The 13109-nt window shown below is 53.8% G+C and overlaps 1 protein-coding gene across 1 annotated transcript in view; it reads right to left on the reverse strand.

The window, feature by feature from the left end:
* HSF2BP (heat shock transcription factor 2 binding protein) overlaps positions 1 to 13109 on the reverse strand; it is a 159643-nt gene that overhangs the window by 16253 nt on the left and 130281 nt on the right. Inside the window, exons 6-7 of the mRNA XM_069760382.1 lie at positions 8879 to 8996; positions 8703 to 8806 (exon numbers count right to left, since the gene is read on the reverse strand). Of these exons, the coding sequence (XP_069616483.1) occupies positions 8703 to 8806; positions 8879 to 8996 (222 nt within the window). The remainder of the gene's footprint in view (positions 1 to 8702; positions 8807 to 8878; positions 8997 to 13109) is intronic.

A 13109-nucleotide genomic window follows, 5' to 3' on the forward strand; every position in this document is an offset into this window, starting at 1 on the left:
TCTGCCTCTCATCTTCTCTCTCTAACTTCTTCATTCAACCTCTCACAGTTTACTAATTCTCCTACGCATGAGGACGGGAATACTCTGGTTTTCTCCCGTCCCGGATCGCTGCATGACTTTACTAACTCCACTCTCCCGCTCTCGGACCACAACCTCCTTTCCTTCTCTGTCAAGAATTGTCTCCCCACCCGGGACACCTCCACTTACCACACTTATCGGAATACACGTACCATTAATACCCAGCAGCTTATGGACAACCTCCACACATCTCTAGCCCCCATCTCCTCCCTCTCCTGTCCAGACTTAGCATTGTCACACTTCAATATTACACTGAAGAATGCCCTGGATGAAGCAGCACCTTCTACACGCAGAAAGACCCGACACAGACAACGGCAGCCCTGGCACACTATGCAAACACGCTTTCTTCAGCGTTACTCAAGGTGTGCAGAGCGGCAGTGGAGAAAATCTCTCTTAGCAGAAGACTTCATCCACTATAAGTTCATGCCAAACAACCCTACTTCACCACCCTCATCACCTCACTATCCAACAACCCAAAACGACTTTTTGAAACCTTAAACTCCCTCCTGAAACCTAAAGTACAGGCCCCCATCTCCAACCTCAGCGGTGAGGATCTGGCCACTTATTTCCTAGAAAAAAATCAACCACATCCATCAGGATATCTCAGCCCAATCTCCTCAGTGCCTGGATCCCCTTCCCTGCCGCACCTCAAGCTCATTAGACATCTTTGAGCCTGTTTCAGAAGAAGAAGTTTCCAAGCTCCTCGCTTCTGCTCGGCCTACAACCTGCACTAGTGACCCCATTCCTTCACCTCTGCAGTCTCTCTCACCAGTGGTCACCACTCACCTGACTAAAATATTTAACCTCTCTCTTTCTTCAGGTATCTTTCCCTCCTCATTTAAACATGCCATCATTACCCCTTTACTTAAAAAGCCATCCCTGGACCAGGACTGCACGGCTAACTACAGACCTGTCTCTAACCTTTCCTTCATCTCTAAACTCCTGGAACGCTTAGTCCACTCCCGTCTAATCCGCTATCTCTCGGATAACTCTCTTCTCGACCCCTTACAATCTGGTTTCCGCTCTTTACACTCCACTGAAACTGCCCTCACTAAAGTCTCTAATGATCTAATAACAGCTAAATCCAAAGGTCATTGCTCTCTGCTGATTCTCCTGGATCTCTCTGCCGCATTTGACACTGTGGATCACCAGCTCCTTCTCACTATGCTCCGCTCCATAGGCCTCAAGGACACAGCCCTCTCCTGGTTCTCCTCCTACCTCTCTGACCGCTCCTTCACTGTATCTTTTGCCGGCTCCTCTTCCTCTCCTCGTCCCCTTACTATCGGGGTTCCGCAGGGCTCAGTCCTGGGCCCCCTCCTCTTCTCTCTATACACTGCCCCTATTGGACAAACAATCAGCAGATTTGGGTTCCAGTACCATCTCTATGCTGACGACACCCAATTATACACTTCTTCCCCCGACATCACCCCTACCCTAATTCAAAATACCAAGGATTGTCTGTCTGCTGTCTCTAACATCATGTCCTCCCTCTATCTGAAACTAAATCTCTCCAAAACTGAACTACTTGTGTTTCTCCCCTCTACTAACCTCACTCTACCCAACATCGAAATTACCCTGGAGGGTTCAACTATAACTCCTAAGCAGCATGCCCGCTGTCTTGGGGTCATATTCGACACCAAACTTTCCTTTACTCCCTATATCCGATCACTCACTCGCTCCTGTCACCTGCATCTTAAAAACATCTCCAGAATCCGACCTTTTCTCACCTTTGAAACTGCTAAGACTCTTACTGTCGCTCTTATTCATTCCCGTCTGGACTACTGCAACTCTCTCCTGATCGGTCTCCCTCTTTCCAAACTTTCTCCTCTCCAATCCATCTTGAATGCGGCAGCCAGGGTCATATTTCTGTCCAGCCGCTTCACCGATGCCTCCATCTTGTGCCAGTCATTACACTGGCTACTCATTCACTACAGCATCCAGTATAAACTCATCTCTCTCACCCACAAAGCTCTCCACAGTTCTGCACCGCCTTATTTCTCCTCTCTCATCTCCGTCTATCGCCCTACACGTGCCCTCCGTTCTACAAATGACCTAAGACTAACATCCCCCATAATCCGAACCTCGCACCTCCGTCTCCAAGACTTCTCTCGTGCTGCACCAGCTCTCTGGAATGCACTTCCCCAGACGATCAGACTGATACCTAGCCCCGACCTATTCAAGCGCGCTTTAAAAACCCATCTCTTCAAACAAGCCTACCAAATCAACTACTCAGTGAACTAACTTTGTCCTGTTCCCTCCTTCCAAATATTACTCTGAATCTGCCCCCTACTATTCATCTGTCTCCACACCCTCCATGCACATGATAACTGCACTTGATGCTTGACTATTGCACTTAAACACACGGGCTGATGACCGGATCATGCAGCTTTATATGAAAATCCCTATTTATTATAATTGCCAGACCTAAATAACGAGCACTTTTCACCTATTGTGTCCCCCCATTTCCTTGTAGATTGTAAGCTTGCGAGCAGGGACCTCACCCCTAATGTCACTGTTTAAATTGTCTTAAAGGGAACCTGTCACCCCGTTTTTTGAGATTGAGCTATAAATACTGTTAAATAGGGCCTGCGCTGTGTGTTCCTATAGTGTATGTAGTGTACCCCGATTCCCTATGTATGCTGAGAAATAACTTACCAAAGTCGCCGTTTTCGCCTGTCAATCAGGCTGGTCAGGTCGGGAGGGCGTGGTGACATCGCTGGTTCTTCCTCAGCTTTACGTTGGTGGCGTAGTGGTGTAGTGGTGAAGACACAGCGCGCGATCTGCGCTGTAATCCCTTGCATCGGTGGGGGCGGCCATCTTCCTGGGGCCGCGCGTGCGCAGATGGAGTGCTCTGCTGCACGGGGCTTCAGGAAAATGGCCGCGGGCAGCCGCGCGTGCGCATTAGAGATCGCGGCGGCCATTTTCCCAAAGCCGAGATGCAAACTCGGCTTTGGGAAAATGGCCGCCGCGATCTCTAATGCGCACGCGCGGCTGCCCGCGGCCATTTTCCTGAAGCCCCGTGCAGCAGAGCACTCCATCTGCGCACGCGCGGCCCCAGGAAGATGGCCGCCCCCACCGATGCAAGGGATTACAGCGCAGATCGCGCGCTGTGTCTTCACCACTACGCCACTACGCCACCAACGTAAAGCTGAGGAAGAACCAGCGATGTCACCACGCCCTCCCGACCTGACCAGCCTGATTGACAGGCGAAAACGGCGACTTTGGTAAGTTATTTCTCAGCATACATGGGGAATCGGGGTACACTACATACACTATAGGAACACACAGCGCAGGCCCTATTTAACAGTATTTATAGCTCAATCTCAAAAAACGGGGTGACAGGTTCCCTTTAACTTATACTGAATTTATTGTCTGTACATGTCCCCGCTTAATTGTAAAGTGCTGCGGAATATGTTGGCGCTATATAAATAAAAATTATTATTATTATTATTACTGTATGGGGCAAATGTCTCTATGGAGCATCTTATGGGGCCATTATTAACCTTTGTCCAGCATTATATGGGGCACATTTTATTATGGAGCATCTTATGGAGCCATCATGAACAGTATGGAGCATTATATGGGGCTCCTGATTCAATATGGATATTCAAAAACACAACCTACTGATGTCTCAATTAATTTTACTTTTATTGGTATCTATTTTTATTTTTGAAATTTACCGATAGCTGCTGCATTTTCCACCCTAGGCTTATACTCGAGTAATTACCGTAAGTTTTCCCAGTTTTTTGTGGCAAAATTAGGGGGGGTCAGCTTATACTCGTGTATATACGGCATGTTTTCTAATCTCTTCTGATCCCCACTCCACTCGAGTCCTCTGCTGAGAACATGACATGCTCGAGTCTCACCGAGAACGCGTCGTGCCCAAGTCCCCCCAGAGAACACGTTGTGCCCGAGTCCCCCTTGGGAACAGGTTGTGCCCGAGTCCCCCCGAGAACACGTCGTGCCCGAGTCCCCCCATAAGAACGCATCATGCCCCCTGAGAACGCGTCATGCCCGAGTCCCCCCCCCCCCCGAGAATGCATCATGCCCGAGTCCCCCCGAGAACGCATCATGCCCAAGTCCCCCTGGGAACGCGTCATGCCTGAGTCCCCCCCTGAGAATGCATCATGCCAGAGTCCCCCCTGAGAAGAACGCGTAGTGCCCAAGTCCTACGCTGAGATCGTGTCCTGCCCGAGTCCCCCTGAGAACGCGTCATGCCCGAGTCCCCCTTGAGAAGAATTCGTAATGCTCAAGTCCTACGCTGAGAACGCATCATGCCCGAGTCCCCACTGAGAACACATCATGCCCGAGTCTCCCCTGAGAACGCATCATGCCCAAGTCCCTCCTGAGAAGAACGCGTCATGCCCGAGTCCCCCCTGAGAAGAACGCGTAGTGCCCAAGTCCTACGCTGAGATTGTGTCATGCTCGAGTCCCCCCTGAGACTGCATCATTCCCGAGTCCCACCTGAGAAGAACGCGTAGAGCCCAAGTCCTACGCTGAGAATGCATCATGCCCGAGTCCCCCCTGAGAACACGTCATGCCCAAGTCCTTCCTAAGAACGCGTCATGCCCGAGTCCCCCCTGAGAAGAACGCGTAGTGCCCAAGTCCTACGCTGAGATCGTGTCCTGCCCGAGTCCCCCTGAGAACGCGTCATGCCCGAGTCCCCCCTGAGAACACATCATGCCTGAGTCCCATCCTTAGAATACATCATACCCGAGTCCCCCCTGAGAAGAACGCGTCATGCCCGAGTCCCCCATGAGAAGAACGTGTCATGCCCGAGTCCCCCATGAGAAGAACGCGTAATGCTCAAGTCCTACGCTGAGAACGCATCATGCCCGAGTCCCCACTGAGAACACATCATGCCCGAGTCTCCCCTACGAACCCATCATGCCCAAGTCCCTCCTGAGAAGAATGCGTCATGTCCGAGTCCCCCCTGAGAAGAACGCGTAGTGCCCAAGTCCTACGCTGAGATTGTGTCATGCTCGAGTCCCCCATGAGACTACATCATTCCCGAATCCCACCTGAGAAGAACGCGTAGAGCCCAAGTCCTACGCTAAGATGTTATGCTTGAGTCCCCCCTGAGAACGCGTCATGCCCGAGTCCCCCCTGAGAATGCATCATTCCCGAGTCCCCCCTGAGAAGAACGCGTAGAGCCCAAGTCCTACGCTGAGAACGTGTCATGCCCGAGTCCCCCCTGAGAACGCGTCATGCCCGAGTCCCCCTGAGAATGCATCATTCCCGAGTCCCACCTGAGAAGAACGCGTAGAGCCCAAGTCCTACGCTGAGAGCGTGTCATGCTCGAGTCCTCAGCTGAGAACACATCGTGCCCGAGTCCCCCCTGAGAAGAACGCGTAGTGCCCAAGTCCTACACTGATATTGTGTCATGCTCGAGTCCCCCCTGAGACTGCATCATTCCCGAGTCCCACCTGAGAAGAACGCGTAGAGCCCAAGTCCTACTCTGAGAGCGTGTCATGCTCGAGTCCCCCATGAGAACACGTCATGCCTGAATCCCCCCTGAGAACGCGTCATGCCCGAGTACCCCCTGAGAATGCATCATTCCCGAGTCCCACCTGAGAAGAACGCGTAGAGCCCAAGTCCTACGCTGAGAGCATGTCATGCTCGAGTCCCCCATGAGAACACGTCATGCCTGAGTCCCCCCTGAGAAGAACGCGTAGAGCCCAAGTCCTACGCTGAGAACGTGTCATGCCCGAGTCCCCCCTGAGAACGCGTCATGCCCGAGTCCCCCCTGAGAATGCATCATTCCCGAGTCCCACCTGAGAAGAAAGCGTAGAGCCCAAGTCCTACGTTGAGAGCGTGTCATGGTCGAGTCCTCAGCTGAGAACACATCGTGCCCGAGTCCCCCCTGAGAAGAACGCGTAGTGCCCAAGTCCTACACTGAGATTGTGTCATGCTCGAGTCCCCCCTGAGACTGCATCATTCCCGAGTCCCACCTGAGAAGAACGCGTAGAGCCCAAGTCCTACGCTGAGAGCGTGTAATGCTCGAGTCCCCCCTGAGAACGTGTCATGCCCGAGTCCCCCCTGAGAATGCATCAATCCCGAGTCCCACCTGAGAAGAACGCGTAGAGCCCAAGTACTACGCTGAGAGCATGTCATGCTCGAGTCCCCCATGAGAACACGTCATGCCTGAGTCCCCCCTGAGAAGAACGCGTAGAGCCCAAGTCCTACGCTGAGAACGTGTCATGCCCGAGTCCCCCCTGAGAACGCGTCATGCCCGAGTCCCCCCTGAGAATGCATCATCCCCGAGTCCCATCTGAGAAGAACGCGTAGAGCCCAAGTCCTACGCTGAGATTGTGTCATGCTCGAGTCCTCAGCTGAGAACACATCGTGCCCGAGTCCCCCCTGAGAAGAACGCGTAGTGCCCAAGTCCTACACTGAGATTGTGGCATGCTCGAGTCCCCCCTGAGACTGCATCATTCCCGAGTCCCACCTGAGAAGAACGCGTAGAGCCCAAGTCCTACGCTGAGAGCGTGTAATGCTCGAGTCCCCCATGAGAACACGTCATGCCTGAGTCCCCCCTGAGAACGCGTCATGCCCGAGTCCCCCCTGAGAATGCATCATTCCCGAGTCCCACCTGAGAAGAACGCGTAGAGCCCAAGTCCTACGCTGAGAGCATGTCATGCTCGAGTCCCCCATGAGAACACGTCATGCCTGAGTCCCCCCTGAGAAGAACGCGTAGAGCCCAAGTCCTACGCTGAGAACGTGTCATGCCCGAGTCCCCCCTGAGAACGCGTCATGCTCGAGTCCTCAGCTGAGAACACATCGTGCCCGAGTCCCCCCTGAGAAGAACGCGTAGTGCCCAAGTCCTACGCTGAGATTGTGTCATGCTCGAGTCCCCCTGAGACTGCATCATTCCCGAGTCCCACCTGAGAACGCGTCATGCCCGAGTCCCCCCTGAGAATGCATCATTCCCGAGTCTCATCTGAGAAGAACGCTTAGAGCCCAAGTCCTACGCTGAGAGCGTGTCATGCTCGAGTCCTCAGCTGAGAACACATCGTGCCCGAGTCCCCCCTGAGAAGAACGCGTAGTGCCCAAGTCCTACGCTGAGATTGTGTCATGCTCGAGTCCCCCCTGAGACTGCATCATTCTCAAGTCCCCCCTGAGAATGCATCATTCCCAAGTCCCATCTGAGAAGAACGCGTACAGCCCAAGTCCTACGCTGAGAACGTGTCATGCCCGAGTCCCCCCTGAGAAGAACGCGTAGAGCCCAAGTCCTATGCTGAGAACGTGTCATGCTCGAGTCCCCCATGAGAACACGTCATGCCTGAGTCCCCCCTGAGAAGAACGCGTAGAGCCCAAGTCCTACGCTGAGAACGTGTCATGCCCGAGTCCCCCCTGAGAACGCGTCATGCCCGAGTCCCCCCTGAGAATGCATCATTCCCGAGTCCCACCTGAGAAGAACGCGTAGAGCCCAAGTCCTACGCTGAGAGCGTGTCATGCTCGAGTCCCCCATGAGAACACGTCATGCCTGAGTCCCCCTGAGAAGAACGCGTAGAGCCCAAGTCCTACGCTGAGAACGTGTCATGCCCGAGTACCCCCTGAGAACGCGTCATGCCCGAGTCCCCCCTGAGAATGCATCATTCCCGAGTCCCACCTGAGAAGAACGCGTAGAGCCCAGGTCCTACGCTGAGAGCGTGTCATGCTCGAGTCCTCAGCTGAGAACACATCGTGCCCGAGTCCTACACTGAGAATGAATCAAATGGACAGCACCTCCACAAACAAACATTGTCTAAGGCCACTAGGCTAAAATATATATAACTGACCATGAGGTTCTTACTGTAACAATCTGATCAGACTGTAAGCTGCGGCCATGTCATGGCAAACCTCTCACTAGGTCCTAACTTCTATCACCTTAAAGGAGATGTGGCATGTGCTAACCATCACCGCAGCGGCAATGCACTGGCAGAGCAGGCGGCCTGGTGTCTCACAGCACCCATGATTCCAGGCCGCACCGCCCCACAGGCACAAAACCACAGCAACAATGGCCGCAACACAGCGTCAACACCAAATGTAAGGAGCAATGAAACTCACCTCCATTAAGCTCTTCAGTAAGAGCAGAATGGGCTGGACCCTGCACTGTGCAGTCTCCTGCTAATTAAAATCACCTGTGCCAAATGGGAGGAGTTACATCCAAAGAAAAAAAAAAAAAATACATTGTACCAGAGTCCTCCGCTGAGAAGACATTGTATCACAAGTAATGGAGGCCACGCAGCCTCAAGGAGTCCTACGATTCACGTCCTCGATGTTGTGTGTCACCCCCGTTCCCACCAGTGACGACATCTGCACGGAGTTTGTATGTCCTCTCCGTGTTTGCGTGGGTTTCCTCCGGGTTCTCCGGTTTCCTCCCACATTCCAAAGACATACTGATAGGGATTCTAGATTGTGAGCCCCAACGGGGACAGCGATAATAATGTGTGTAAAGCGCTGCGGAATATGTTAGCGCTATATAGAGAGATTAATAGTTTTATTATCTCCGCCTGCTCCATGATGAGGGAACGTGAAGACCAGAGCCTAGGAATGCTGGATTAACCCTTTCCAGAGCAGAGGCAGTGGCCAGATACCAGAAGGGCAGACGCGGGCAGGACATGGGCAGGACGACGGCTCACCGGTCAGGAGCTGCTGCAGCTGAGGCACAAGTCCCAGGGTCCGACTCATCCACACCAGACCTTCCCGATGGATGGACACATTGTAGAGAGACATCAGGATGAGGCTGCGGAGAGGAGCAGACATTACCGCCATGTCCAGCAGTGACACAGCAACACTACGGTCCGCAGGCACTCACACTCGGAGCCGGCCACAGCAACCTGACCCAATCTGTCCGAGGAGCTGGATCCACTTCTCCATTACTTCTCTGCACGAAGACATTAAAAAATCTCGTCCGCAAGACACGGCAGCCACATCTTACAGGAGATAAGACAGAAAACAATGTGAGGAGCAAGAGGAAGAATCTCTACTCAAAAACCGTCTCCTCCAGATATCCAGCAACTAGCAGCACAGATAACGGAAGGATCCCGCCTGCAGCCACCACTAGGGGGAGCTCCCTGTGTACAGAGATACATGATAATATCCTGTCTGCAGCCACCACTAGGGGGAGCTCCCTGTATACAGAGATACATGATAAGATCCTGTCTGCAGCCACCACTAGGGGGAGCTCCCTGTATACAGGAATACATGATAAGATCCTGTCTGCAGCCACCACTAGGGGGAGCTCCCTGTATACAGAGATACATGATAAGATCCTGTCTGCAGTCACCACTAGAGGGAGATCCCTGTATACAGAGATACATGATAAGATCCTGTCTGCAGTCACCACTAGGGGGAGCTCCCTGTATACAGAGATACATGATAAGATCCTGTCTGCAGTCACCACTAGAGGGAGATCCCTGTATACAGAGATACATGATAAGATCCTGTCTGCAGTCACCACTAGGGGGAGCTCCCTGTATACAGAGATACATGATAAGATCCTGTCTGCAGTCACCACTAGAGGGAGATCCCTGTATACAGAGATACATGATAAGATCCTGTCTGCAGTCACCACTAGGGGGAGATCCCTGTATACAGAGATACATGATAAGATCCTGTCTGCAGCCACCACTAGGGGGAGCTCCCTGTGTACAGAGATACATGATAAGATCCTGTCTGCAGCCACCACTAGGGGGAGCTCCCTGTATACAGAGATACATGATAAGATCCTGTCTGCAGCCACCACTAGGGGGAGCTCCCTGTGTACAGAGATACATGATAAGATCCTGTCTGCAGCCACCACTAGGGGGAGCTCCCTGTATACAGAGATACATGATAAGATCCTGTCTGCAGCCACCACTAGGGGGAGCTCCCTGTATACAGAGATACATGATAAGATCCTGTCTGCAGCCACCACTAGGGGGAGCTCCCTGTATACAGAGATACATGATAAGATCCTGTCTGCAGTCACCACTAGAGGGAGATCCCTGTATACAGAGATACATGATAAGATCCTGTCTGCAGTCACCACTAGGGGGAGCTCCCTGTATACAGAGATACATGATAAGATCCTGTCTGCAGTCACCACTAGAGGGAGATCCCTGTATACAGAGATACATGATAAGATCCTGTCTGCAGTCACCACTAGGGGGAGATCCCTGTATACAGAGATACATGATAAGATCCTGTCTGCAGTCACCACTAGGGGGAGATCCCTGTATACAGAGATACATGATAAGATCCTGTCTGCAGTCACCACTAGAGGGAGATCCCTGTATACAGAGATACATGATAAGATCCTGTCTGCAGTCACCACTAGGGGGAGCTCCCTGTATACAGAGATACATGATAAGATCCTGTCTGCAGTCACCACTAGGGGGAGCTCCCTGTATACAGAGATACATGATAAGATCCTGTCTGCAGTCACCACTAGGGGGAGCTCCCTGTATACAGAGATACATGATAAGATTCTGTCTGCAGTCACCACTAGGGGGAGCTCCCTGTATACAGAGATACATGATAAGATCCTGTCTGCAGCCACCACTAGGGAGAGCTCCCTGTATACAGAGATACATGATAACATCCTATCTGCAGCCTCCACTAGGGGGAGCTGCCTGTATACAGAGATAAATGATGAGATCCTGTCTGCAGCCACCGCTAGGGGGAGCTCCCTGTATACAGAGATACATAATATCCTGTCTGCGGGGGTGCTGTATGTTACCGTGGGGTACAGCTGTTGGTGCTGTACTGTTACCGTGGGGAATAGCTGGGGGTGCTGTACTGTTACCATGGGGAACAGTTGGGGGTTCTGTATGGTTGCTGGGGGCTCTGTACTGCTACCGTAGGGAATAGCTGGGGATGCTGTACTTTTACCGTGAAGAACAACTAGGGGTGCTGCATGCTACCGTGGGGAATAGATGGGGGGTGCTGTACTGTTACCAAGGGGAACAGCTGAGGGTGCAGTACCGTTACTGTGGGGAGCAGCTGAGGTTGCAGTACTGTTACCGTGGGGAACAGCTGGGGGCGCCGTACTGTTACCGTGGGGAACAGCTGGGGGTGCCGTACTGTTACCGTGGGGAACAGCTGGGGGTGCCGTACTGTTACCGTGGGGAACAGCTGGGGCGCTGTACTGTTACCGTGGGGAACAGCTGGGGGCACTGTACTGTTGCTGGAGGCACTGTACTGTTACTGTGGGGAATATCCTGGATGCTGAACTGTTACCGTGGGGAACAGCTGGGGCTACTGTATTGTTACCTGTAGCACCTCCATCTCTGCCTGCAGTCCCTCTCTCCCTGCAGAGAAACCAGCGTACTCACCGCAGAGGCTCCCGTTCTGCTGCTTCCAGGTCTGCTGCTGCCCGGGGTGTGTGCACTCCTCCTAGCAGGTCTCCGGGCACTGTGCTTAGGGCGCATGCGTGCACACTTTCTCCTTCTTAAAGTGGCTGCGTGTGTTCCTCTAATGTGTCCACAGCCATTATCTGGAGGTCGCTTACTATTTAAAGCGCCTCCTCCAAAATGGAGATGCCTGAGCAATGTTGTGAGTTTGTTCCTAACACGCTTGTCAGTTCTCAGGTATCAGTACTTGTATCCTAGACAGCTGCACCCGTCAGTGCTCACCTCAACGGCAGCTGAGCCAGCTGCACCCGTCAGTGCTCACCTCAACGGCAGCCGAGCCAGCTGCACCCGTCAGTGCTCACCTCAACGACAGCCGAGCCAGCTGCATCAGCCAGTGCTCACCTCAACGGCAGCCGAGCCAGCTGCATCAGCCAGTGCTCACCTCAACGGCAGCCGAGCCAGCTGCATCAGCCAGTGCTCACCTCAACGGCAGCCGAGCCAGCTGCATCAGCCAGTGCTCACCTCAACGGCAGCCGAGCCAGCTGCATCAGCCAGTGCTCACCTCAACGGCAGCCGAACCAGCTGCACCCGTCAGTGCTCACCTCAACTGCAGCCGAGCCAGCTGCACCCGTCAGTGCTCACCTCAACGGCAGCTGAGCCAGCTGCACCTGTCAGTGCTCACCTCAACGGCAGCCAAGCCAGCTGCACCCGTCAGTGCTCACCTCAACGACAGCCGGGCCAGCTGCACCCGTCAGTGCTCACCTCAACGGCAGCCGAGCCAGCTGCACCCGTCAGTGCTCACCTCAACGGCAGCCGAGTCAGCTGCACCCACCAGTGCTCACCTTAAAGGCAGCCGAGCCAGCGGCACCCTCATTGCTCACCTCAATGGCAGCCGAGCCAGCGGCATCAGCCAGTGCTCACCTCAACGGCATCCGAGCCAGCTGCACCCGCCAGTGCTCACCTCAACGGCAGCCGAGTCAGCTGCACCCACCAGTGCTCACCTTAACGGCAGCTGAGCCAGCTGCACCCGCCAGTGCTCACCTCAACGGCAGCCGAGCCAGCTGCACTCGCCAGTGCTCACCTCAACGGCAGCCGAGCCAGCTGCAAACGCCAGTGCTCACCTCAACGGCAGCCGAGCCAGCTGCAAACGCCAGTGCTCACCTCAACGGCAGCCGAGCCAGCTGCACCCACCAGTGCTCACTTCAACGACATCCGAGCCAGCTGCACCCGCCAGTGCTCACCTCAATGGCAGCCGAGCCAGCTGCACCCTCATTGCTCACCTCAACGGCAGCCGAGCCAGCTGCACCCTCATTGCTCACCTCAACAGCATCCGAGCCAGCTGCACCCTCATTGCTCACCTCAACGGCAGCCGAGCCAGCTGCACCCACCAGTGCTCACCTCAACGGCAGCCGAGCCAGCTGCACCCTCATTGCTCACCTCAACAGCATCCGAGCCAGCTGCACCCACCAGTGCTCACCTCAACGGCAGCCGAGCCAGCTGCACCCTCATTGCTCACCTCAACAGCATCCGAGCCAGCTGCACCCTCATTGCTCACCTCAAAAAGTGTAAGGCGGTTGTACTCACTCACGTGTGGCAGGTGTGATGCAGTGACCATGTTACAGCCGGGGGGCACTGTGAGTGCGTTTCAGGATGCGCTTGGAGGCATAATTATCATGGTGAATTAGGGACTGGCATTATTGTAAATGACTGGTG

The sequence above is a fragment of the Ranitomeya imitator genome, chromosome 3 (assembly GCF_032444005.1).
Source record: "Ranitomeya imitator isolate aRanImi1 chromosome 3, aRanImi1.pri, whole genome shotgun sequence".
NCBI lineage: Eukaryota > Metazoa > Chordata > Amphibia > Anura > Dendrobatidae > Ranitomeya > Ranitomeya imitator.